The sequence below is a fragment of the Trichechus manatus genome, unplaced genomic scaffold (assembly GCF_000243295.1).
Source record: "Trichechus manatus latirostris isolate Lorelei unplaced genomic scaffold, TriManLat1.0 scaffold00038, whole genome shotgun sequence".
Taxonomy (NCBI): domain Eukaryota; kingdom Metazoa; phylum Chordata; class Mammalia; order Sirenia; family Trichechidae; genus Trichechus; species Trichechus manatus.
The window spans coordinates 12,140,275-12,166,881 of NW_004443974.1; the positions used below are offsets into that span (position 1 = coordinate 12,140,275).

The 26,607-nt window shown below is 54.6% G+C and overlaps 3 protein-coding genes across 3 annotated transcripts; 2 read left to right on the forward strand and 1 right to left on the reverse strand.

Annotated features, from left to right (window-relative positions):
- Window positions 1-2,985: 2,985 nt before the first annotated feature.
- Window positions 2,986-7,634, forward strand: CFAP157 (cilia and flagella associated protein 157). The gene is given in 8 exon segments (XM_012555406.1): window positions 2,986-3,152; window positions 4,676-4,947; window positions 5,522-5,675; window positions 6,146-6,413; window positions 6,817-6,947; window positions 7,158-7,308; window positions 7,559-7,605; window positions 7,607-7,634. Coding segments are annotated over 8 exon segments (1,218 nt in total).
- Window positions 7,635-8,296: 662 nt separating this feature from the next.
- Window positions 8,297-10,371, reverse strand: PTRH1 (peptidyl-tRNA hydrolase 1 homolog). Its single transcript, XM_004375824.2, has 5 exons — window positions 10,242-10,371; window positions 9,640-9,859; window positions 9,294-9,393; window positions 9,086-9,131; window positions 8,297-8,978 (listed from the first exon to the last, which is right to left on the reverse strand). Exons 1-5 carry the CDS (start codon window positions 10,335-10,337, stop codon window positions 8,793-8,795), a joined length of 648 nt encoding a protein of 215 aa, XP_004375881.1. The 5' UTR covers window positions 10,338-10,371; the 3' UTR covers window positions 8,297-8,792.
- A 497-nt stretch (window positions 10,372-10,868) lies between these two features.
- TTC16 (tetratricopeptide repeat domain 16) lies at window positions 10,869-26,381 on the forward strand. Its single transcript, XM_004375825.1, has 14 exons — window positions 10,869-10,886; window positions 11,654-11,826; window positions 12,130-12,220; window positions 12,423-12,566; window positions 13,908-14,008; window positions 14,114-14,243; window positions 16,526-16,740; window positions 17,423-17,667; window positions 18,707-18,848; window positions 21,480-21,645; window positions 22,185-22,327; window positions 22,486-22,645; window positions 24,196-24,283; window positions 25,342-26,381. The coding sequence occupies exons 1-14, from the start codon at window positions 10,869-10,871 to the stop codon at window positions 26,379-26,381; spliced, it is 2,856 nt and encodes a 951-aa protein (XP_004375882.1).
- Window positions 26,382-26,607: the final 226 nt, after the last annotated feature.

The following is a 26,607-nucleotide window of genomic DNA, read 5'->3' on the forward strand; positions in this document are numbered from 1 at the left end:
GGGAGACTGGCCTAGTAGTCCCACTTGTCACTAGTGCCATATGACTCAGCCACACTAATAAGCCTGTCCCTGCCCCGAGGAGCAAGCCTGGTGCTCAGAAATGAGCAGAGTACAGGTCTCAGAGCTGACAACACCTGTGAGCTCCAGGCTGCCTGAGGGGGCTGCTGGCCACACCGCCCAGTCAGGCTGGGAATTGAGAACTACCCTCTGAGATGGGTAAAAGAAAGTAGAAGTTGGGGAAGAATGGGGAGAGAGAAAGGGCAGCTGGGGGACACTGTGGGGAGCCCTTGCTGAGCTAGACTCCTATTGGAAGAGCTGCCCGCAGAGGAGTTGGGGGTGCGGATCCAAGGAGCATTTCTTTGGGCTGGAGGGGCAGTCCCACTGCCAGCTCCTGGGTCTTGGTCACTGGGCCAGGCCTCTCTCCTCTGGGGCCTCAGTGTCGCCACTCGGCAGTCCTGGGAAGGCAGAGCTCACTGTACTGCTGTGGGGCTCCACCAAAAAATGTTCATGCAAAGGCTCAAGCCCGTGCACAAGTGTGGGGGACTGTTCCGCTCTGCCAGTCATGTTTCTGCCCTCCCAGTCTGCTCTAGTCTGCAGGGAACAACAGACACGCTGGGAAAAAGACCTCCACAGGCACAGGGTACCGGGGTGCTGGGAATTCCAGAGGCTGCCCAGCCCACAAAGCAGGCTGAAGCTTCACTTACTTGCTCTGCCAATGGCAACATTGGCTACCACTTATTGAACGCCTACTGCACCCCTGGGCTATGCCATGAACGTTACAGACAAGGTCTCACTCAGTCCACAGAACAGTCTTTGAGTGGTGGGTACTGTTACTCTCCCCATCTTATAGCTCAGAGGTTAGGCCACTGGCCCAAGGTCACACTGGATATAAGAGACGGTGCCCTAACTTGAGCCCCCTTTAACCAACCACTGCTCCAATCAGCCTCATTGGCCAATAGTGAACACCCACCCTCACCATCTCCCAAAAGCTCTCATCCTCCTGCCGCCACCCAAGGATCCTACCATTCACAAGATCTAGCTCCTCAAACAGGCTACATCTGCTGAGGTACGGATGAGCTTCCCTTTTTCTATTCACCAGACTTTCAGGACAGAGCTATAACCAAGCACTAGGACAATATGTTCAATGAGGACCTGGCCGCTGTCCCAGTGAGCACCTGGGCCAGTGGTGGACAAGCAGGCTAACAGGCAGCTGGCAGAGAGCTGAGGGCTAAGGGACAGAGAGGTGTGATGGATCCCTTTTGTGTGGACTTTCTCGCCATGGTCTTCTAACTCCCACCCAAGTGATCGGGCAGGACTGTGCAGATCGGGTAATTGTGGCCTACCAAAGGGATTGGTCAATTTTGCCATCCCACTGGACTTGAAATGAGCCACCCCAGAAGTGGGAGAAAAAGGATCCCACCACCACCAAGGAAGAACAACCAGGAGCAGAGAGCATGTCATTTGGACTGGGGATCCCTGAGCTGGGAAGCTCCTGGAAACAGGAGACAGAGAGAGAGCTTTAACACTGAAGGCAGCAACAAGCAGCAGCAGAGACCTGGCAGCAGGAGGCATGGTGGGCTTCCCAGCCCACAGAGAGAGAAAGCTGAGTGCCTTTGGGCAGAGGCCTAGGGCCAGGGAGAGGGCGTGCCTGTGAGCATGGTCGGGAAGAGGCTGTTCTGATGGAAGAACTCTATCCTGAGTTTACCTGAACCTGAACTGTAACTGTTACTTCCCTAATAAACCACATAATCATGAGTATTGTCTGTGAGTTCTGTGTGGCCACTGCAATAAATTATTGAACCGAGCAGAAAAGTAGAGAGTAACGTGGGAGGGATGATTGGTGTCAGAAATGGTAAAGATGGCAGAGAGAGGAGGCGTGTCTGACCTCGGCCTCACAGGAATCAGCCTTGGGCTGTTGATTTTGATTCTCCTTACCCCTCGTGAAGTTAGAGGGAGTCAGACACCGCCCCCCACGCCATTTTTACAGACAGAGATGGAGAAGCAGAACTGGTTGGGGCACACAGCTGCCAACCAGGGCATCTGGCCAGCGGACATCTCCCACCTTCACTTCCCCCAACCCCCCAGGCTGTTGCCACCCAGCCCAAAGCCACAGAATGGGCCTTGGTTTGCCCAGGGTGAGTGCTGGGCAGATGCACCACTTGCACCAAGTTTTGTGAAAACCTGAACTAGCCACTGGACAGGGATGTGCTAGGTCCTGGGACTCCAGCACAGAAGCCTCTGCTGGTAAATGTCCATTTCTTACCATACTGCTCCCCACACCCTCTGCTTTGGGTGAAGTGGACAGAATGATGTGCCTGCATCACCAAATTGTTAGCCAGATGGTCTGAGGCCTCAGGGGAGGCGCTCTTTGGCCTGGGGCCAGGTGACTGGTTTCCGGTCCTGGGTGGCTTAAGGAAGGCCCCACACTTCTCTGAGCCTCCATCTTCTAATCTGCACAAAGAGAATGGACAGTAATTTCTAGGGCCTAATACTCCCCAAGGAAGCCCTGATGGTACAGTGGTTAAGTGCTCAGCTGCTAACCGAAAGGTCAGCAATTTGAACCCACCAGCCACTCCAAGAGAGAAAGATGTGGCAGTCTGCTTCCGTAAAGATTTACAGCCTTGGAAACTGCATGGGGCAGTTATACTCCATCCTACAGGTTCACTATGAGTCGGAATCGACTTGAGGGTAGTGGGTTTGGATGATTAATATTCCCCCTGTCTCTTATTTCCACTTAGGGGAAGAAGGGGTTACCTCAGAGCCCAAAAGAGTGCCCCCAAGAGCCTAGCATCCTGGTCTCAGACATGGTCAGTTGTCTGCCTTGGAGGGGGAGGCTGGTCACCAGTGCACAGCCCAGCTAGGAAGAGGGCAGGGTCCCTTTAAGCCCAGCCTCACGCCCTCAGCTTGTTGCTATGTATGGAATCAACTTCCTTAGCAACCATCTAGCCTTTTAAAGGGGCCCTCCAGCAGTGGTTGCTACCAGCCATGGCTCCCAAAAAGAAGACAACCAAGGGGGGCAAGGAGCTCGAGATCAAGAAGAAGAAAGGGGGGAAGAAGGACCCCAACACAGCCAACATGGAAACAATTTTCGACGCGGAGACACGGGAGTTCTACCATATCCAGATCCGAGACCTGGAGGATAGGCTGGCCCGGTGGGTGGATGGGTGGGCAGGGAAGGGAAGCTAGTTCTGCTGTGGCAGTGCCAGGTCCTGGTGGGGGTCAGGAACCTCCTCAGAGGTGGCCGCTGTGCAGCCTTGGCCAGGAGTCCCTAGGCCTATGTTCTGACCTGGGCTCTGCCACTGGTCTTTCATGTGATGCCCAGGACCCGCCCTACCCCCAGCCTCAGTTTCCCCATAGGTAACATCAGGAGGCTTCGAGATTTTGAGGGAAAATGGATTCCTCATCCCATTTCTGCTCCCAGAACCCTCATAGCAATCCCACAAAAGGACCTGAGGTCATCCCCATTGCACAGGTGGGACTGAGGCTCAGCAGAGAAGGGAAGTCACCCCCAGAAAGAGGAGGCTCCAGGACTGAAACACTGGCCTCCCTGACTCCCCCAGGCCAGGCTGCTTCCTAAGTGAGCTGAGGCTCATCACACAGTATCAGGCCAGGTCTGCACTCCACAAAGCAGCTCATTCATCTCCCTACCTCCACAGTGCTCTGCATGCAGTAGCCATAAGTAAATTATAAAACATCTTGCAAATAACTTCTATCAATGATTCCACTGAAAACCAGTAAATCGATTATGTGATGCTCTTAAAACTTCACAAGCTTCCCTCGAGTTGAAAGAACAGATAGAATGTATTTGAGGGAAATCCATTTGGCAGACAGTTACTGGGTACATACTATCTGCCAAGCCCTCGGCCCCGAGAACACAGAGGTAGAGGAGGAACACGTCTGCCAAGTGGAGGACACACATACGTCAGATCCCAGTGGGATAGGGCCATTCTAGAGGAGGGCATACAAGAGAGGGCCACAAATGTGCAACACCAGGGTTCATTTGATGGAAAAGGGTAAGGAAAGGTCACAGTAGAGGGGAATGCAGGTGCAAAGGCTTGCAAATGGGAAGTGCTAAAGTGTTAGGAAAGGGTGCAGAGCTGGCCAACCATGGCAGCTGGCACTGTGGTTAAGAGCCTTGGCTTTGGGGTCACACTGACTTGGGTTCAAGTTCTTGTTTTGCTACTTACTAAGTACGGGTTCCCTTCACCTCTCTGAGCCTCAGTTTCCTTGTCTGTAAAATGGGCATAAGCATCATAATACCTGCTTCTTACCAGTTGTTGTGAGGACTCAGCAAAAATACTGAGCACCTACTATGTGCCAGGCACCATCCTAGGTGTTGGGGACACAGCTGTGAGCATAAAAGACAAAGGCTCTGTCCTCAAAAGCTTACATTCTAGTAATGTAATGAACATAAAGTGCTTAGCACAGCACCTGGCACACGGTGAGGACTTCATAAAGTGTTGGCTGTTTCAGGCGGCATGGTGGGAGAAGAGGCTGGGTTCAGATGGGGAGGAGCCTCGAATGCTCCCTTAAAGAGGGAGGGGGCGTGTGTGGGGCGGGGGGGGAAGGTCCGGATGGGTGGACCCAGCTGTACTGGAGGCCTGGCTTGCCTGGCCCCACCCTGGGGACCACCCCCTCATTGCAGACCCCAGGACCTGTGCCCCACCCACCCCAGGTACCAGAGGAAGTGGGATGAGCTGTCCGTGCAGGAGAAGCTGTTCCGCCAGGAGTTTGAGCAGCTGGCCAACAATAAAAAGGAGATTGTAGCCTTCCTCAAGCGCACACTCAACCAGCGGGTAGATGAGATCACCGACCTCAATGAGCAGCTCCAAAGCCTGCAGCTGGCCAAGGAGATGGAGAAGGATGCCTTCGAGGCACAGCTTGCCCAGGTGCGCCACGAGTTCCAGGAGACCAAGGACCAGCTCACCACGGAGAACATCATCCTTGGTGAGGGGGGCCTGGCGGGCCAGCCTGTGGGAAGGCACACACCACGACTCTTTGGGCTCAACTCCCAGCCTTACCACAATCTCTGTGGCTTTGGGCAAGTACTTCTCCTCTCTGACCCTTAGTTTTGAGTAACAACAGCTCATGCTGCTTTGCACACATTCTCTTCCTTAATTGTCCCAGCAATCCTACAAGGCAAGGAATACTATCACCCCATTTGTAGATGAGGAAACACCTCAAAAAGGTGAAGTGTCTTGCCCAATATCATCCAGCTGCAAGGCCTGTTGTGAAGCTCAAATGATGTCATGCATGCCTGGCCCAGAGGTGTTCATATGCTTTTCGTGAGGGGGGCACAGTGTTGAGGGAGGCTTCTTGGAGGGGATAGAACCTGAACGAGTCTCCGTAAGATTAGTGGAGGGGAGCATTCCAGATAACAGTGGGCACAGGCATGGGGGCAGGCCAGGGCTCCAGCCCCCCTGGATCAGGAAGCACAGGGAGGACGGGAGGACTTGGAGGAAGTAGAGGGAGGGGCAGAGACTCCAGAGGCATCACCAGGCCTTGTACCCTGCGGCGGCAGTGGGGAAGTTGGCAGCCTTGGAGGAGTTCCGGCTGCAGAAAGAGGAGCTCACGGACAAGTTCATGACACTGGAGGACCAGCTGCAGAAGCAGGAAAACAACTACAAGGACTACGTGTACAACCTGGAGAAGAAGTCCGTGCTGGACAAGGACAGGTGGGCAGGCCAGGTGCTGGGCCAGCACCCTGCGGGGCCTTTATCACTGCAGCCAAGCACATCCTAGACCTCCGGCCTCAGCTTCCCCTGGCTTCTAACTGGGGGGATTGGATTAGGTCACTGGCTCCCCAACCTGGCTGACTGCTCCCCAGAATTGTGACTGGTGATTTATGGAGAAGTGGGAAAAAAGTGAATAAGCTCCCCAGCCTCACGCTGGCATTGGAGAACCTCTGGACTTCGTTTCGCCACTTTTTGTGATTTAAATTATATTTAATAGGTAATAATACATTGATATGGTTCAAAATTCAAAAGATACAAAAGGGTCTAGAGTGAAACAACTCCCGCCCGTGGCCCCGCGCCCTCCCAAGGCCCTGCCTGCTAGGTGCTCTGGGGCTGCACAGGAGGTGAGGGGTGCTGGGGCCTGCACCCACACTGCCTGGTTCCCCCTTACTCCCTCCCGTCCTGACCAGACTGAAGAAGGAGATCATCCAACGTGTGAACCTGGTGGCCAGTGAGTTCCGCAAGGTGGCCAGTAACCAGATGTGGGAGACCACAAAGCGGGCCATCCAGGAGAACAGCACCGTGTCCATGCAGCTGGCCAAGCTGTCCCGGCAAGGCGTGCAGCTGCTGCAGGAGAACGAGCAGCTCCAGAGCACCCACGGCAACCTGTGCAAACAGGTGGAGCTGCTGGAGGACACCCAGAAGGTCATGGCCAGGCACAGCAGAGGTCACCAGAAGGTGCGCCTGCCCGGCCCTTGTCGCAGGGTGTTTGGCACACAAAGCAGGAGGGGACCCTAGGGGCCCTGCTCTGTTGGGGGAAGGGAACAGCCTGGCAGTGTAGACCTCGGGCTGGAAAAATGGGGAGAGGCAGCAGTGAGGGGAGGGGCCCCCCTTGTGGGGCTGCAGGATGTTGGGCCCAGCTCTGGTTTTTCTTCATTTGCTTTAGAGCCCCCATAACTTGCTGGAGTGGAGCCTACCCCTCGGAAGCTTGAGGCTCTGCCCAGCAGGGGTGCTGGGCCCCCCAGCTGGTTATTCCCTCTCCTGGGGTCTCGGCTGGCCTCTGTACAATAGGGCAAGGAGCTCTGACTGGGTCTGATGCTGGGGAAGCAAGGCTGGCTGAAGACCCCTGCTTCACCTGCAGATCATCCTCATGCTGACCGAGAAGTGCCGTCAGCAGCAGCAGGGCACAGTGGAGGTGGAGAAGCTGTGCCGACTGCTGGGCCACCTGGAGCAGAAGGTCCAGCAACTGCAGAAGGACAACCAGACACTGAGGTGGGGCCCAGGGGGGGGGGCTGGGGGGCAAGCTTGAGCTCAGTCCCTTGTTCATCACATGATACGGGTCAGTGACTTTCCCTCTTAAGAGGAGCCTCATCTGTCAGACACTCTGAGGCCTGGGGCTGGATGTTGGCCCCGGTGGGCTGCAGAGAAATGGCAGGGCCCAAGGAGGCAGGAGGGCTGCTGACAGTCCCATCCTGGACCCAGAAGCCAGAAAGAGCAGCTGAATCTGCAGATGGAGCAGCAGCAGGCCAAGACACAGCAGCTGCAGCAGGAGCTAACCAAAGAGCAGAAGGTTCGGGCCAGCCTGGAGACGACCCTGACCCGGGCCACCTCCTTCCTACAGGACATTCTGCACGTGAGCAGGAAGTGGTGAAAGTGGGAGGCTGGCCAAGGGCAGAGGCTACTGAGAGAACAGCTTGGGAGCTCTTGGAGGAGGCTGGGCCAGGTCAGAGGCCCCTTCTTCCCGAGAGACCCCTGGCAAGCCCATCCTCTTCTGTTTCTGGATGACCCCTTCAGTGTCTCACAAGAGCTGGGTTCCTTCTCTCAGGAACCCGAAGGCCTTGGGCCTCAGTCCTCCCATTTAAAGGATGGGTCTCACACCACAGTCAGGGAGCACTTTGAGAAAATGGGCACTGGGGTTGCAGTTTCCTGGAGTGGGTGTCGGGACCACTATGGGCCTGACTCCACGGGCTCACCCCTGACCCTGCCGGCAGATGCACTCAGAAGATCAGGAGGATGGGGACTTCAATGTGGTTTTCCAGCTGCAGCGTAAAGAGATGCTACAGCAGCTGCTGGCCATGCTCAGCTCAGCCATAGCCCTGAGTCCCCAGATGGCTGTGTGTCCCCACTGGCAGACCCATCCCCAAGGCCCACCCAAGGACAGGTGAGCAGGTGGCCCTGTGTAGCCTCGGAGAATGCAGTCATGGGGAGCAGGGCAAAGGGAAACAGCCATGGGACATGTCCAAGGACTGTCCCCAGCCAATCACAGGCCAGAAGCCTGGTTCTCCAAAGCCTCTCTGAGCCTTAGCCTCTTCATCTGTGAAATGGAGGTGATGACATCAGCCCCCTCCCTACAGCCTGCCCAGCACCCAACTGCCCAAGATGGGGTCTCCGCTGCAGCAGCTGTCTGGCATCACACCCTACCAGCCGGGGGACCTGGGCCTGGTGCCACACCGGGCCCACATCCCACCCAACCCCCAGGACCTCAGGCTGCTCTCACACACCACCCGCGTGGGAACCCTCCGGGCATACAGCAGCCCTGAGGTGAGGGTGCCAGGGGCCCCAGGGGCAACAAGGTGGCAGCCAGCCCTGAGTGTGAATCAGGGCTCTGCCACACTGCAGCTGTGTGACCTTGGGGATGTGGCTGGACTACTCTGAGCCTCCATTTCCCCTGTCTGTAAAATGGGCTGAAGAAAGGTGTGCCAAGGCCTCAATCCACGAAGGCATACTTGGGCGTCCCCTGGGAGGGGGCCTGCTGGACCTTGTTATCTCCTCCCTCACAGGGAGGGGAAGGGTGGGAGCCCCAGAGGAGACCTCAGCTTCCAAGCCTGCATCTTTAATCTTACAGGTCCACGGCTTCAGTTATCCAAAAAGGCTCAAAAAATTCAGTCTTCCTGAAGTTTGCTTGCATCCTAAGTAGGATAGTGAGAGAAGACTAACCCCTTACCCCAGAAATGGACCATTGCGGCCACAGTCCCCCCTTTATTCCATAGGCTGCCGGGAGCAGCCCAGAGGAAAAGAGTTATATAAAGAGTGGATACCACAGGTTGGCATGGCAGCTCTGTGGACATGGCTGAGTATACGGGCATTGCAGTCAGGCTGGCAGCCATGTCCACGGCATCAGATGCCCAGCATGGGTCGCCCCTGGCTTCGCTCACGGATATGATCTAGGAGCAAGTCGGTGGCGCGCTCCAGCAGTGGAGGCAGCAGTTCCTGCTCAGCCGGGGAGAAGCAGCCCAGCACATGAGCCTGTACCGCGTCAGGGTGTGTTGGGCGTCCAATGCCCACCCGTAGCCGCGGCATTGCCTGTGGGGGAGACAGAGAGGCAGAGGGAGCTTTGGTGAACTCAGAGTGTCGGGGGACCCAAGCTGACACACCAGCCCCAGTGCAGGACAGAGTGGGGGCAGACTCACGCTGGAGTTGAGGCAGCTAATGCAGGAACGGACTCCATTGTGGCCCCTTCAAGAGATAGGGAAAGGGCAATTAGTGCCTCCTGGGGGTCAGTGCCCTTCCACCCCTCCCTGCCCCTATCCCCTGCCCAGACTGAGGTCAGCACCCCTACTCTCACCTGAACTGGCAGGCCAGGGTCCCTACCCCACCCTGACTGATTCAGGGCCTCACCTGGCACTGCCCCCCAGCTTCAGAGCCAGTTTCCCCAGAGGCTTGTCCAGCTCATCGTGCACCAGGTAGACCTCCTCGGCAGTCAGCCCGAACAGCTCCGCTTGGCACAGGGAAACAGTGGCCCTGGTTACTTCAGGATCTGTCATAGGGGCCCTGTCGCCACTTTTGGCTCCCATAAAGTGGGGCTGGAAATAAACCCCACTTCACATATAAAGAAACTGAGGCCCCTACAAGTACCCAAGGCCATGCGACACTTGGAGGGCAATAGGGAGGTCTGGCAGCCCAGATCCCCCTCTGGCCCCTGAGCCCTCGCGGCGGCTCGCCCACCCCCGGTAACCTCACTCACCGGCTCGGGCCACGCTGCGTCCGTTGGCGTTCATAAGCCGCCGCGGCCGGAGCAGAACCACCTGGGCATCCCCGAGCGGAGCCAGGGCGAGGTCGGCGGCGCAACGCCGGTCGCGCGCCCAGCTCTCCGCCACACCCAGCCGCCGCGCCAGCTGCCCCAGCACTGCTATGCCCACGCTGTGCCGCGTGCCAGGCAGTCCGGGGTTCCCCAGGCCGGCCACCTGCAGGCGGCACCGGGGGAACTGAGGACTGTTAACTCTCCCCACCGCCGATCTCACAGCTCTCGCTGGGACCCAAGGCAGAGGAGGGGAAACTGAGAGCAAGGGCTGGGATGGGGAAGGGGAGCGAGGAGAGAGGCCCCAGCACCCCCCGGAGACTCGAGAAGGCTGAATGGAAACTGGTGCCCCGCGGACTGGGCTGGCAGGGCGCTCTGATACAGGAGCAGAGTTTCTGAAGAGTTTGAAGCCCGTGGTGGTATTGGACCCATTTTCCAGATTCAAAAAACAAAAACTGAGACAAGGAATTTGGGGGACTTTGTAGGGGAGACAATGGCAGAACTGGAGCCCCAGGAGTTCCTACGTCACCACCCCCGACTCCACTCACCAGCCACCGCTTCCCCGGGGGTCGAGGCTCCAAAACACACCAGCTCATGGCCCTACTCATCCACAGCCCAGAGCCCAAGAGGCCGGGCGGCGGCATGGTGCCCCCATTCACGGACTGGACCCCGCCCTCTGACGTCAGCCAGCCCACGGCCAATCGCCGTCACCACCTGTCCAGAGGCGGCCGCCGGTGCCCAATCCGGGGCAAGCTAGGCGGCCGCCATGCTTCTGAGGGGCGGAAGCGGCTGGGCGGGTGGCGTGTCCGGGCCCCCCTGCGCACTCCGTTACCGCGGCCCTGTGCGGTTTGTTGTGAGATTCGCAGAGCCCTTGTTTGACCTCCAGCGTGGGAGGCGGGAGCCTTGTCCTGGCCCCCATTGTGGCCCTGCCTCTGTGTGGAAACCGGGCAAGTCCTTTTCCCCTCTTTAGGCCTCAGCCTTTCTAATAAAAGTTTTCTAACCTTCTTCCGGCTCAGACAGCTCTTGGATTCCCGGGGGCGTGGCCAAATAGGCGGAGCCTGTGGGCGTCTTGGAGATGGCACCTAGCAACATCAGAGGTGGGAGCTGCGCTACCGTAGCGGGCCGCGAGGAAGCTGGCGCGGCGCCCCGAGGTCCTGGAAGGGACATCATGAGTCATGACTGACTCCAGCGAGGTGCGGGCTGAGAGAAGGCCAAAGCAAGGCCAGAGGGCCAGAGTAGAAGAGACCAAGACTGGGTCCGCAGGGAAGGTTTTAAGTACAGTAGAGGCAGCCTCAGTGTGCAAATTAGAAAGTCCCTGGCTGCGGAGCAGAGAATGGAGGAGTTGGGACGTGAGACAAGGAGAGGTGGCCGGAGCAGACATCCTGGAGGAGATGGCATTGGCCCAGACGAGGAGATTATACAGGAGAAGAGGAGGGATCTGAGAGATTTTAGGAAGTGAAACAGACAGGACTCCAGGACTGATGGGACATAGGTTTCTGGCTTGGGTGGCTGGCAGGGAACGAGTCTTCACTGAGGTGGGAGAGCCTGGGGCAGAAGTGGGTGAGGTGGTCAGTCTGGGCCTGCTAGGGGTGAGGTTCTGCAGGACCCGGAGGCCTGTGGCTTGGGATGGGCCTGAGCTGGAGTGTCAGCAGCTGGAGGTGGGAGCTGAGGAGGATCAGGAGAGCAGAGGGTTACTGTGAGCAGGAGGGCCCCGACCCTGGCAGTAGGAAAGGGACAGAGACAGAAGCAGGACTAAAGAGGCTTGCCTGGGTTGTGTGAAGAGAGAGATAGGCTGGATCATCCCTAAGGGGAATGATGCTACCGGATCCCAGATGGCATCTCCTACCTAGTCTCAGTCTCCACTCTCTCCCCCGTAAAATACCTGGGGAGAGTGTGTGAGTGGGGTGGGGATCTGGTTGTCTCTGAGGCCTGCTCCAGCCTCACTGTCCCTTGGCTTTAGGATGCTCTGGAGCTTGACGAGGATCCCTCACAGCGCATCTTAAAGCCACGGGTGATTTCAGTCCCAAAAGGGACCCTGAAGCAGATCTTTGGGACCAGCCAAGTGTTCCAGGACTTCGATGAACCCAAACCAAAGCCCAAGGGGATAACGGTGCCCCTCAAAGTCAGGCAGTAGTGAGTGACTACCTTGCCCAAGGGTCCAGGTTCCTGCCCTGCACAGCCATTGACCTGCTGTGCAGTCTTGGGCCAGTTACTCTCCCTCTCTGGGCCTCAGTGAAATCAACTATGTAATGGGGCTCTCCCACCTCAGCTGATAAAAGGCTGCCAGCTTGGGTGACCTCCAAGAATGCCAGCCTGCCCTCCCTGGGTCTCTGTCTATCCCCCCTGACTCTCCACCCAAAACCCCCGTCCCCATATGCCCTGGGTTCTTCCAGAGTTAAAGCCAGCCCCTCTGCCTGTATTCCCCTTCCCTGGCAGCTACTTCCAAGGCCAGACGTGCTTAGAGCAAGAAGACTGGGAGATGGCCGTGCTGTTCTTCTCCCGTGCCCTCCACCTGGATCCCAAGCTGGTGAGGGAGAGGGCCTGATGGGCACGGGCAGGTGCTGGCACACACTTCCCCTCACTGTAGCACCTGCCCATGCTACTCCTCTCAGGGCCACCAAGTCCCTGACAGTAACTGGGTGTCAGGGCTCAGGGAGATAGATTCCTCCCTCTCCCTTGAGGGGTGGGTCGTGGGGAGGGGACAGCAGCCTGGGTCCTATCGTCCTCAGGTAGACTTCTATGCCTTGCGGGCCGAGGCCTACATCCAGCTCTGCGACTTCTCCTCAGCTGCCCAGAACTTGCGAAGGGCTTATTCCTTCGAGCCAGAGAACACCAAGTACCAGGAGCGGCTCACCTTGGTGCTTTACCTGCAGGTGCCTGGAGCTGCCCCAGGCCCATTTGAGGTCTCCACCTCACCCCTGGGCCTCGTGGCTCTCCCTCTAGTTGTGTGTGTGGCGGGGGGTCCCTTGCGCCTGGAACCAGCTCTGTCTCTGTGGGGACCTCTTCGCCCCTGTGTCCGCGTCCCACCAGCTGAACTCTCTCACCACCTCTCCCACCTCCTGAGTTGGTTTCCCAGCAGGGCTGGATAGAGTCTTGCAGCATTGTGCAACAGAACTTTCTGTGACGATGGAAATTATCTACTCGGCACTGTCCCATATGGTAGTCACTGTTGTTGTTCTTGTGTTCCATCAAGTTGATTCCAACTCATAGCAACCCTATAGGACAGAATAGAACTGCCCCATAGGGTTTCCTAGGCTATAATCTTTACGGGAGGAGATCTCTAGGTTGTTCTCTCCCATGGAGCAGCTGGTGGGTTCGAACCTCTGACCTTTTGGTTAGCAGCTGAGCACTTAACCATTGCGCCACCAGGGCTCCTTATGGTAACCACTAGCCACATAGAACTAGTGAGCCCTTGAAACATGGCGAGTGTGACTGAGGAACTGCATTTTAAATTATGTTTAATTTTAATTAGATTAGATGCAAATTTATATAGCCATATGGAGCTGGTGCCTGTCGTATTGGACAGCACAGATCTAGAGTCTAGAGGCCCCAAGGACTAAAAAAGTTAACAGCGCTCCCAATTTACGATTAAAAATAAAAACAATATTACACCATAAAACACCAACAAAATCTTGGTTTTTTTCTCATTTTGACAAATTTGATGTCTTTTAAAAAAAGTCAGCTATCCAATTCTTAAAAAAAAAAGTCCAGAAGGGGGCCCTAACCACTTGCTTAATCTGTCCATTGGGGGCCCTGAGTCCTGCACTGCTACTTCCTGTGTGACCTTGAAGAAGTCTCTTCACCTCTCTGAGCCTCAGATCCTTCATTTTAAATGGGCATAATAGCTCATAGCAGTGAGATAGCGAGTACAAGCTTCTCAGCACAGCGCTCGGCAGCCGAGAGCATCAGTCTAAGCTGGAACCTACTACTGTTGGCTCTACCATTCTCGTCTCATCTCCCATTTTTCCTCTTTTTCTCTGTGTGTCTCTGTATTGCTGTCTGTCTCCCATCAACTGTGTATTACTCACTGTCTCTTGCTGTCTCTCCCCAGCTCTGTATCTCTCTCCAACTTTGTCTGTGTCCCTCGAAGTCTCTTCCCAGGTCTAAGTCTCTATCCCTGTCCCTTGCCTCTCTCCCCTTCCTCCACAATGTTGTCCCACAACTGGTGGTTGTAGCTGGGCTGGGGTCACAAGCAGAAGTGACTGTGTCCCCAGGGCCAGTGCCTGTTTGAGCAATGTGCCTACCAGGATGCCCTGAACGTCTTCTCCCAAGCCTCTGAGCTCCAGCCCCAGAAACCCTGCTTCCGCTACCGATGGTGAGTGCCCAGCTGTGTCCCTGCTGGCCCTCATTCTCCCAGCTAACCCTTCCTGCCTCCCCTTCCCCGGGCAGACAGAGTGGACACTCTACCCTCTACCCTCAGTATGGCCTGTCTCCTGGCCCTCAAACGGCATCGTGACTGCCTCACACTTGTCACCAAGGAGCTGAAGCATGACACGACCAATGCCGATGTCTACATCCTCCGGGCCAGGCTCTACAACTTCTTCCAGAAGGTAGCTCTGGGAGGGCAGGCCAGCGTGAGGCCTTCACCCTAGCCTGGGAGCCCCCAGCACCCTCTGAGATTACAGGAGGCTGCGTGGCCATCCATCAGCACAGAGGTCACATCCCCACAGAGCAATGGGGCACTGCCACCCCTGGGCAGAGGCCCCCAGCCGGTCCTGACCATTTGGTGTCCAGTCGGGCAATTACTCCAGCTTTACTCAGCCCTGGTTCTGTGTTAGGCCTGTGCCGGGCCCTGTGGAAACCACAAGGTGAGAGACAGGTGCATCCCGGCCCTCGAGCAGTTCACAGTCCAGGGGAGGTGTCCCTGGGCAGACAATTACACAAAGAATGATTGAAGCACAATTGTGTCACCATATGGGGTCACCATGTGGGACATACCCAGAGAACTATTAGATGAGGCAGCCCATCCTGCTCCCCTTCCTCCTCTCCTCTCATTCCTTTTCTCCTCCTTCCTCCTCCCCTCCCTTCCTTACTCGCCTCAGTAAACATTTCCTAAGCACCCTCCACTGCCCAGGCCTGGGCTGTGCATGGGGACTGAGAGTATAGGAAAGGACCTGGGGGCCAGGGAGACTTGACACCACAGGGGAGGAGGCGGGGAGCGCAGGCAGGAAGGAGACTGCAGATGTGAGAGGACATCAGCTCACCTGAGAGGTTCGAAGAGCCCCAGGGGCAGTGGGAGCCTTGAAAGAGTGCTCTTCAGTGTAGGGAGCTTTAGAAAGACCCCTCAGCTGCCGTGGATTGTGTGGGTTGGACAGGGCAAGACAGGAAGCTGGGAGCCTGGGAGGAGGCTGGGCAGTGGGAGAAGTCCAGTGGGAGAGGAGGGGTCTGGTGGGGAGGGCTGGAGGATGGCCACAAGGGATCAAGGTCCACAGTCCTTTAGAAGTCAGGACCAGAGATGACTGGGTGTGGGTGTGAGCGAGAGGGAGGCATTGAGAACACCACTCAACAACAACACCCAACTTTCAGGAGGGGGAGGAACAGGTGTGGACAAAGTAGGGCAGAGTTTGCCTCAGTTCACCAGGTGGGGGCATCCTGTGGGTGGTTGGAGACTTGAGCCTGTAATTCCAGAGGGAGGGGTCCACTGCCCTTCAGGAGTGGCCTCAGGGGTGAGGTCCACCCAGATGCTGAGGGGCTGGGCTTCTGTGTCCCGCAAGTGACTCAAAGGGCGTCTCCTTCAAAGGTATGAGACTAGTAATTGTTGATAATTATTGTTGACTGTTGTGACTTCAAGAAGCCCTGGTGGCACAATGGTTAAGCACTTGGCTGCTAACAGAAAGGTTGGTGGTTTGAATCTACCAGCCGCTCTGCGGGAGAAAGATGTGGCAGCCTGGTTCCATAAAGATTTACAGCCTTGGAAACCGTATGGGGCAGTTCTACTCTGTCCTGTACGGTCACTATGAGTCGGAATTGACACGACGGCAACGGATTTTGGGTTGTGATCTTAGCTGTCCCCTGTGAGCGCCTACTATGTGTCCTAAGCATTTTACCACGTTTATCTTGAAGGCTCGCGGTAGCCCTCTGAGGTAGATATGACCCACTGTTCTCTTCACAGATGAAGAAACAGGCCCAGCGGGGTTGGATGATTTACCTAAGCTCACACAGCCAGTTCACAGTGGTGCTGGCCTTGAACCCAAGTGTGCCTACTCCAAAGCCCAGCTCTCAGGCTCTCCCTGTCCTGATTTCCACTCACACCTCATGGCCACACTCTTTGTTCTCCTCGCCCTCCATCCAATAACCCTACAGGACACAGGGTAGTTCCTAAAACTGTTTGTTGACTGACTGACTGACCTGCGCTCCAGAAGAAGGCATTTGCCTGGGGATGTTTTCTGGGTCTGTTCTTGGTCTGAGTTGTCTTGTGCTTAAAGGTCAGGGGTGAGGGGAAGAGTGAGTGGGGAGGATAGTGAGGATACAGCCATCTAGTCAGGAGGCCACATACTCCCATTTCGTGTAAGCCTCACAGAATCCTCTGAGGAGGTGGCATCTGCAACCCCATCCTGCAGCAGAAACTACCAAGGCTGAGCAGGGACCTGGCTCACCTGAGGTCACATCTGGGAAGGGGCCGGCAGATGGGGTCGGATTTTCCCACAATGCTCCCTTGCCTCCTTCAAGAGGCAGAAAAGGTGGAACAGTGGTGTGGGGGCACTGAGGAGCGGTGGTATGGTGCCAGCCTGCCCAGAGAGAGGCACCTGCAGCCCGGATCCAGATCTTTCCCCCCTCGCCCATTAGGCCTGCACCCCTGATGCCACCCCACCCCCCACCCTCATCCCCATAGCCCAAACTCTGCTACCAGGACCTGCACAACAGCTTGCTGCTGGAGCCCAAGCACCCACAGGCCAAGGCACTGCTGAAGACGATGGTGAACCAGGCCCAGCAGGCACGCCAAGATGCGGGGATGTTTGCTGTGCAGGGCGACATGCAGCATGCGGTTCAGTGCATTAACTGCGCCATCGAGAACAGCCCTCTGGACCCCAGCCTCTTCCTCTTCCGGTACTGGGTGGGGAAGTACTGGTCTCAGGTTCCAGGCCCTGCCCTGCCACAGACTTGCTCTGTGGTTTCAGGAGAGCGCCTGACCTCAGTCTTCAGTTTCCCCATCTGGCCTCTCATAATCCCATGCTACCTGACACAGGGGTGGAGGCATTGTGGGAGGTGGTCTTTGCTACTGTCCTTGGAGGAGGAGCAGGCAGCAGCCTTCCAGTTAACCAGGAGTCTAGAAACCCAGGCCTGCTGAGCCCCCAGGAGGATCAGTCCAGCTCAGTGGCAAGGCTTGGGCTTGAATTCCGACCCTTCCAGGGTCTTACTGTGTGATCGGGGCAATTTAACGTCTTTGAACCTGGGTTTTCTCATCTAAACAGTGGGGGTAAAAACATTTGCTCATGTATATCAAGGTCTTAGCATAGAGGCAAGCACACATATGGTTCCCACAAAGAAAGAGGGAGGCTATCTTGGAGAAACATAAAATTACCAGTGATAGCAGGTTATCTGAGCACCAAGCCAGGGCCACCCACCCAGGCCAAACCTAGTGCATGAGGCAGGCACCCTCACCACCTCCATGGGTCAGAAGGAGAAAGTGAGCCCAAGCAGGCAGCGACTTGCTCGGCCACTTAGCCAGTTGGTGGAGTGCCTTTGGCCTTGATGTCCCTCCTCCTGCCCACCATGCCCTCCCCGATAGGGGCACCATGTACCGACGGCTCCGGGAGTTTGATAGCGCTATAGGGGACTTCCTGAAGGCACTGGACATGGCGCCTGAGAACCAGGAGGACATGGTACGGCAGATGCAGCGTCAGCTGCTGCTGGCCTACAACGACTTTGCTGTGCACTGCTACATGCAGGGGGCCTACCAGGAGAGCGTGCTGCTGCTGAACAAGGTCCTCAAGGACGAGCAGCAGGAGAAAGGCCTCTACATCAACCGTGGTGGTGAGTTGAGGCTGGGCCCGGGGCCAGGTAAGCGCCCTTCGCTAAGGCCCAGGCTTGGCATTTGAGGCCCCCTGGCTCTAACTATTCCTCTGTCCTCATCTCCCACTGCTCCGTTTCATGAGCTTGCAAAATCCCGGCCATTCCATCCTCCATGCCTTGGCCAAGGCTGTGCCTCTCTCTGGGATGCCCTCCTCCCCCTTCTCCCTCCCTCTACAACCTCACCTTGTTCCCCTCTCTCTCTTCCTCCCTGCTCAGCGGCGCTGACCCGTTGCCTGTGCCCTTCATACACTCACACTGTCACTCCTGCTCAGGACTCCTCCCCCTCCACCACATGCACACACACCCCTGGCTCATTCCTATCCTGGTTCCAGCACACACTTCCCTGTGGAAGTCCTCCCTGCTGCCTCCTGCCTCCTGACCTAAAGCACACACCTTGTCATTTTCCTTTGGTGCACTTACCCAGTTGCAATCATGGGGCTTTGGGGTGATTATTGCTTTAATGTTTATCTCCCCAACTAAGAGCTGAGATCCTTGGGGTTGGGCTTGGGCTCCCAGCTGTGCCCCACCACTCTGAGTGTCGTCAAAAGCTGGAAGGAAGAAAGGAAGGAAGGAGGAAGAAGAAAGGAAAAGAGGGAACACTTAATAGGCTCAGTGTCCCAGGGGCACACTTTGGGAAACATTGCCATAGACAAACTGGTCACCAAAAGAAATCCAAACCTGTCGAGTTGATTCCAACTCATAGCGACTGTATAGGACAGAGTAGAACTGCCCCATAGTTTCTGAGGATCAGCTGGTGGATTGGAACTGCCGACCTTTTGGTTAGCAGCCAAGCTCTTAACCACTGCGCCTCAAAATGCTCAGAATTGGACAGCTAGGGAAAGGTGCCCAAATGCACAGAAAACTTTTTGAGGGGCCTGCGACTGCCCATGGTGTTATCAGCCACCAGTTTCAGACTCTGCACCACCCTCCCTGGGAGTGGGCTGAGGTTCCTGGGCACTGGGAGTTGGGGGCCGACTCACTCCCTGCCCTTGGGCTCCAGATTGCTTCTTCCAGCTGGGCAACCTGGCCTTTGCTGAGGCGGACTATCAGCAGGCGCTGGCGCTAAGCCCGAAGGACCAGGGCGCCAACCTACGCATGAGCCTGCTGCAGGAGAAGATGGGCTTCTGCGAGCAGAGGCGCAGGTGCGGAGGGGTCCTCTACTCCTCCACCCCCGGGCCCCCGACCCAGTCCCTGAAGTGGGCGGAGCTGGAAGGGGGGGAGGGCTGGAAGGAGAGCGGAGACTGGAAGGGATGGGGCTGGGGGGGCGGGGCCTGGCATGAAGACTTCTGCTGGGGTCCCTGGGCCAAGAGGCTTTTGCTCTCCCGGTTATGTGTCCTAAATATCGATTTTATTTGCCAAGTTCGGTAAAAATCTTTCATTTTTTTCCCGATTATTATAGTAATGCATGCTTTTTATAAAAAGGTAAGGATTCGGTAATATAAAACTTGGAACGTGAAAGTTTCTTCTTATACCTGCCTCCAACCCCCATCAACATAAGTTCGGTAAAGATTCCTCCAAACTTTTCTCTATGCACACGTTAACAATTACTCTCATTTTACAAAAGTGGGATCATGATCTACTGTTCTTTACTGAACTTTCCAGGGCATTGCACGTAGGACTGCCTCATTCTCTTATTGTTTGCATTCTATGGATGTACCACAATTGATTTCTTTGGACAATTATCTACTGATGAATATTTGGGCTGTTTCCACTTTTTTATTGCAAATAATGCTGTAATGGGCATCCAGGACATGCATTCTTATGCATTATGCTGTAGGTTAGATGGCTGGAAGTAAAATTGTTGGGTTAGTGAATGTTACCAATTTAATAGATAATATCAAATTGTTCTCCAAAAAAAGTGAACCCATATAAACTTCCTTCAGGAGAGGAGAGCCTCAACTTCCCCAAATGTTGTACAGGATGTTAGAAATCTTAGGAAATTAGTAGAGAGATACTCGGGTTTGACACGCAAAACTCATTTAGTTTGTTGCAAGGTAGTCATGGCAAGCCGTGCAAGTAAGATCTCACAACGTTCGTTTAGAACCAGAGAATCAGTATTAACAATTACAGTATTAGTTCAATGGTTAGAGTTCCAATCTTTAGACTTCAAGCTTTTACCTTTAACCAGAGGTCTCAGGAGGAAGGCTTAACCACGGCTTGAACTTGGTGGAAGTCCCTTGTAGACAGATAGGGTCCAAGGTCAGCAGCTGCGGACAGAATCTCAGTTCTGTCTCTTCCTTCTCTCAGTAAGTGAGCAGAAATTTAAGGTTCATATGTGAATCTGTCACCTTGACTGCACCCAACAAGAGCCAGTGAGACGTCAGAGACTAGTCTGTCTTTTCTCCAGGGTTAGAGAGTAACCAAATGACACATCTTCTCTTCAAGGGTAGAGATTAAAGAGGTTGTTTAGATTTCTGTTATGTTTTCCTGTGTCACAGCATGCTGGGTCAAAGTGAACTTACAGGTTGTTTACATTCTTTACATACATCACATGCTTCTATGTCTCAGTCCAGAAATTTTCTAAGTAACTTTCTTAGAACTTATAGGTTTCTAATGATGTATAATTAATGTGAGCCTCGTAAGTGTAGACATTCTAAGTTCATATTATGAGTGTTTATACATTTGTATTTTGAAAGCATAACAGTGACTTATACCTTATGGGATTTGAGACCATTATAGAAACACACGGAACACCAAACCTCCCCAGCATGGGGTGTGATGACTATTTTTCAACTCTGCTAACCTAATAGACCAAAAAATGCTCTCTTGGCTGATTTAATTTACATGTTTAAATTGTTAGCACGTGAAAAGGGCAACATTTGCCCAAAAGCAAAGATGAGAAGGCATAAAGGGGTAGAAAATCAGGATGAAAGGAATTGGGGACCCTAGGGCGGAAATTGGTGGAGTGCTGACACATTATAGGGAATGAAACCAATGTCATGGGACACTTTATGTACAAACTATCAAATGAGAAACTAATTTGCTCTGTAAACTTTCACCCAATGCACAGTAAAAAATAAATAATGAATAAATTGTTAGCATAGCCCAGCATCTTCCATGTGCTTTAGTGCCCACTATGGCCTACGCAAGCAGCCCTGGTGGCATAGTGGTTAAGTGCTCAGCTGCTAACCAAAAGGTTGGCAGTTCCAACTCACAAGCTGCTCTGTGGGAGAAAGATGTGGCAGTCTGCTTCTATAAAGATTACAGCCTTGGAAACCCTATGGGGCAGTTCCATCCTGTCCTATAGTGTTGCTACGAGTCAGACTCGAGGGCAATGGGTTTGGTTTTGCTTTATGGCCTACCCAAATCTTTTGCTCATTTTGCTATTGAGTTGCTCATTTAAAAAAAAAATGGTTATAATAATTTTTTGTAGGCTAGGAAAATTAGCCTGTTGTCTGCTATCTATGCAAAATATATTTTCCCTATTTATTGCTTTTCTTTGGGGTGTTTTTGCTAGTCTATAACTTGGAATTTGACTGTTGAGTAGTCAAATTATTAATTTTTTTCATTTTTAGTTGCTGGGTTTATGACATTCTCAGAAAGGCCTTCCCAACCCCAAGATCATAAAAATATTCACACATGTTGTGGTTTCATTCTAGCATTTAAGTTCTGGGTCCATCAAGAGCATAGCTCATGGAAGGCCAGCAGTAGGCATGGTGGAGAAGGGGGAACAGGGACCAGCGTGATTTTCTCCAAAACTCCCGGGGGTCCAACACTGCCCCCCACTCAGGTGGGCCAGCTCACGGCAACCTGGGGCCCGCTGTGTTCTGCAGGCAGTTCCACAAGGCGGAGAACCACTTCTCAGTGGCCATCCAGCACAACCCCCAGAAGGCCCGGTACTACCTGCAGCGGGCCAAGAGCCGACAGCTACTGCAAAACTTTTTTGGGGCCCGCCAGGATGTTGCCACTGTCCTACTTCTTGAACCTAAACAACCACAGGTGGGTTCCTGCAGGGCCAGGAGGGTGGGCTCCAGAATCTATACTCCTGGCCACCTAAAGATACACCCTGTCCCTAAAAGAAATCTGGTCTTATTATTATAATAACAGTTGAACCGTTACTGTGTGCCAGACACTGTTCTAACCACTTCAACTTGTATCACCCTGTTAAACCCTCCTCACCATCCAAAGGACAGGCAATACTATTTATTATCACCTGCAATTTACAGATGAGGAAAGCAAGGCTCAGAGAAGTCAGCTCCCTTGCCCCAGGTCCCACAGTTTAGAAGTCAAACCGTCATCTGTCTGGCTTCAGAACCTGAGGTTGGACTCACCCTCAAGCCTCCCTCCTGGAATAGTTCCTTTCCCATGGTCTCCTGCTACTTCTGGGGCAAGAGGGTTCAGTCCTTTAAAAACAATTTGCAAAACCCTTCCCTCTTTGGCCCTAAGAAGGGCCAACTAGGAATCTGGGAGGGTGGGGCAGTACCACACCAGCTGCCCTCTGCCCATACCTGGCTCTGGGTCACCCCCTTTCCTGACAGCTGCTCCCGCTGATGACCAACCTCTTCCCGGGCATGTCGGTGGACGATGTGCTTAGCAGCCATGTGGCCCGCCTGGCCAAGCTGCAGCTGGAGCGGGCAGTGGAGAGCAGTCCACAGTCCAGCATCCCAAAAGGCATTGTGGGGTAAGCTCCCTGGGCAGGGGCCATAGGCCAGGGGTGGGAACCAGCTGAGCCCTAAGGCTCCTCTGGCCCCACTGCTTCTTTGGGCCACTGTCCACTCCCTTGGGATGGCACAATGAGTCAGAGAGACTGACCCAGCACTCCGGGCCATCGCTTGGCAGATTGCTCAGGGAGCGGGAATTAGAGCGCCAGAAGGCCCGTGCCCTGCATCGTGAGTGGAAGGTGGAGCAGCCTTACTCCGAAGAGCTGCAGGCCACCCACCAGGACCTGCAGGAGGGCCCAGAGGAAGAAGCTGAGGCCCCGGAGGAGGAGAAGGAAAAGGTGAGTGGGCCACATGCCCTTGAGGTCCAGGGCATAGTGCACTCAGGCCGAGGGCTGAGGGATGCCGGCCTGGTACAGGCTGGCTTCCAGGCCCAGCTCTGCCCCCTCTCAGATGTGTGACTCGGGCTGGGGACATCTTGCTGTGAGATGGGGATGGGAACATCAAGGGGTGCCCCTGGGGGAGGGTGCATGAGGAGGTGGACACCTTGCAGAGAAAGGCCTTCCCACACTTTGCTCACGCTTACCTTCACATGTTCTGTTGTCTGCACTGGCCACTTGTGCCAGAATTTTCTTCTTAAATTCATTTCTAAAAACTTTTTGTTGAATGTAACATAAATCAGAAAAGTGCATAAATTCTAAGTGCACAGCCTGATGAAGTTTCACAAACTGAATATAGCAAGGCACCTTTATCCAGATCAAGAAAGGGCACATTCCTAGATCCCAAGAACCCCCTCATGCCACCTTTTAGACCTCTCCCCCAACCCTGCCCTACCCCACAAGGCTAATCACTGCCCTGATTACTAACTACACACACGAGTTTTGCCTGATCCTCACATAAATGGACAAATACAGTGTGCCCTCTTGTCTCTGGCTGCTCCACCAAACATTATGTTCGTGGTTATGAGTAGCAGCCGATTGCTCATTCTCATTGCTGTACAATATTCCATTGTGTGATTACCCCACGATTTATCTATCCACTCTACTGCTAAGGACAGCTAGTAAATTTATGTTAAAGAACACTTTTCATAACTGAAGTAAATGGAATATGCTAGCTGTACCTTTTCCTAGCTCACATTAGAATAGACACTCAACTATAAATCTTTCATCTCTGTGCCCCTTGAAATCATTGTTGGCCCCCTCACTCAGGGAGATATTGAAGGGAAGCATGCAGAATCCAGAGGACAGGGCTCAACATGAAGCAGACACCTGGTGTCCTAGCACTCAGCAGCTCAGTCCACCCGCCCCTCTAGCTCTTGGGCATCCCTCACTGTCCCACGCATAAGACTAGGCCAAGGAGACGAGCAGCCAAGAGTGACTGTGGAGTCCAGCAGACCTGGATTCAAATCCCAGCTTCTCTACTTCTTAGCCGAGTGGCCTTGGGCAAGTTGCTTAAGCGCTCAGAGCCTTGGTTTCCTGATCTGTGAAATGGCAATTGTTCTCTCCCAGATGTGTTGGATAAAATGGGAAAAGGCACGTAAAGCATGTAGAAACTCTCCAATTTCTCCTAACCATTCACCAGGACACAGCATTTTACAGTATACATAAGCCTGCCCACATTTAGTGAACGGGTTGAGACTCTAATTTTCATTCTGCAGATAGGGAAACTGAGGTCCAATCAGCCCCTTGAACCGTTCCTGTTTTGCCTGGCCACTCCTTTCCTATGTGGTCTTCACCTCTCCATGGCCCCATCCAACCCTAACCCTTGAGGAGCACTAAGCTTGAGGAATGACTACTAAAGGGTCGCAGGGCCTGCTGGCCTTCCAGAGCTGTGACCGCTGGTCCAGGGATCTCCCAGTGCGTGCGACTACCCAGCCTGTCTCCTGTCGCAGGAGGAGGAACCTGAGCAGCCCCCTGACAAGGGGACATCCCTGTCCAGCAGCTACATTGACCAGACCTCCTCAGGCTCCATCTTGGGCTGTAAGTCCCCAGTGTTTCTCCCAGGTCTGAGTAAGCCAAAGCAGCAGAGCAGGGAAAGATCAGGGGTCAGAGACTCTGGTCTGGGTGTGAATTTGGGCTCCGCTGCTTACAGCCTTGAGACCTTGGGCAAGTGAGTAATAATCCCAGCTCTGTAGGGGTTGTGGTGAGGACTCAGTGAGGTGGTGCCCAGCACAGAGCCTGGGATGCCAAGCCCCCCTACGAAGGATTTCACAGAGGCTACTGGCTCCACCCTTATTCCCCTCAGGCCTGTCCCTGAAACAAGCCCACAAACCTGTGCTGTTCAAGGGGCTTTCACCCTCGATTCTGCCGGGCACCAGCCGGGAGGGGACAAACATGTAGAACTCAGGAATGTTGCTCCATAGTTCCAAGGGCTGATGTGAGCAGTCCATGGTAGAGACAAAAATGGCAGTGCCCTAGCCTCCTTCCTTCCATGCAGTGCAATTCCACTGATGTAGTGAGTGCTGCCGGCCAGGCCTGTGCCAGTCACTGGCTACAGGGATGAATGGCACAGGCCTTACCTTGGAGGAGCTCTTGGTCCTAAAGGGAGGGAGGCACTCAGGTAAAAGGACAACCACACCACAGCTCAGACATACAGTGAGAAGGCAGTCCAGAGCTGGGAGTGCACGAACCTCCTTTTGCAGGGGTCAAAGAGGGCTTCTAGGACCTGAAGGAAGCGTAGGGGTTAGCCAGGTGTGGGAAGGGGTGGGCAGGGAGCCCAGAGCCTGTGGGCTGTTGGTTGTGGCTGGAGCACAGAGGGCAAAGTGGAGGGCAGGCACTGGGCAGGTGGGGCCTGGGTCCCTCGGGTAGCTCCCCCTTATCTTATAACCCTAGCCCACCTGCAGGCTCGGTTTGCCCAGGGAGGGCCAGGCTGATGTATTCTGATAGGCCTTCCCCTTTGGTCATGCAAAGCCTCGGGGGAGGGGGTAGGCAAGGATGAGGCCTGGAAGCCCCCTTTTCCGGGAGCTGTCCAGGGGAAGCAGCGCAGGCCATGGAATCTGGAAGAGGCCTGACAGGTGCTCCTGGCACATCCTCCCCAGTCATAGCCACATCCACCTCAGAGACAGAGATGTCCACTATCTGCCAGGAGTATAGGAGCACTTCGGCCACTGCTGTGACATTCTCTGACTCCTCACAGCTGAAGACTCAATCCTCAGACTCTTGGACAAATGTGGAGGACAAAAGTCTGAGCCAGAGCCCCAGCAAAACCAAGGCTGCCCTAGGGCCGCGCTGGAGCCTCGGCAAGACTGAAGACTCCCAGGGTCCAAGGCAGATGCCCAGCAAGACTGAAGGGACTCAGGACCCAAGGCAGAGACACAGCAAGACCGAGGACACCCAGGGCCCAAGGCAGAAGCCCAGCAAGACCAAGGAAACCCACGGCCCAGGGCAGAGGCCCAGCAAGACCGAGGATACCCAGGACCCAAGTCACAGACCCAGCAAGTCCAAGGACACCCAGGGACCAAGGTGGAAGCTCAGGAAGGCCAAGACTGCCCAAGGCCGGAGCTGGAGACCCAGCAAGTTCCCCACCCATGGCCACACCTGGGGACTGAATCAAAGTTCCAGCAAGACTAAGGATTTCAGTGACCTAAGTCTGAGCCCCAGCAAAACAAATGTTACCCAGGGCGGGAAACAGAGGTCCAGCAAGGACGATACTGCCCAGGAATCGAGCCCAAGTCCCAGCAAGACGAAGATTTTCTGTGACCCAAGTCAGAAGCCTATCAAGGCTGAAGCTGCCCAGGGCCAGAGCCAGAGACTCAGCAAGACTAAGGGTGCCCAAGGCTGGAGCTGGGAACCAAGCTCAAGACCCAGCAAGACCAAGGCTGCCCAAGGCACAAGCCAGAGCCCCAGTAAAACTAAGGCCATGCACAGCCCAAGCCAAAGTCGCCACAAGGTTCAATCTGCCCAGAGCTGGAGCCAGGGACCAAGCCAAAGTCCTAGCAACAGTGATTCCATCTGGGGAACAAGTCCGAATCTCAGCAAGACTGAGTACACCTGGGATCTGAGCTGTAGTCCCAGCAAAACTGAGGCCACCCAGGGCCTGAGCCAGAGCCCCAGCCCCAGCAGGAATATTGCTCCCTGAAGGGGCCACTGAGCCCCACACTACTTGCTGGGGAAGAGAGAGATTCTACCTCTACACACTGGTACCCTACCCACTCAGCAAAGCTGGCTCCTCCCAGAGCAGTTAGAAACTTCAGCCAACATTCGTCTGGTTCCACGGCTAAGTTTATTTTACTTGTTCTCTTCTTTTACAAAATTAAAAACTTTAAAAAACAGGCTTAAGTAGCAGCTTGAGTCCCTTTACCCAT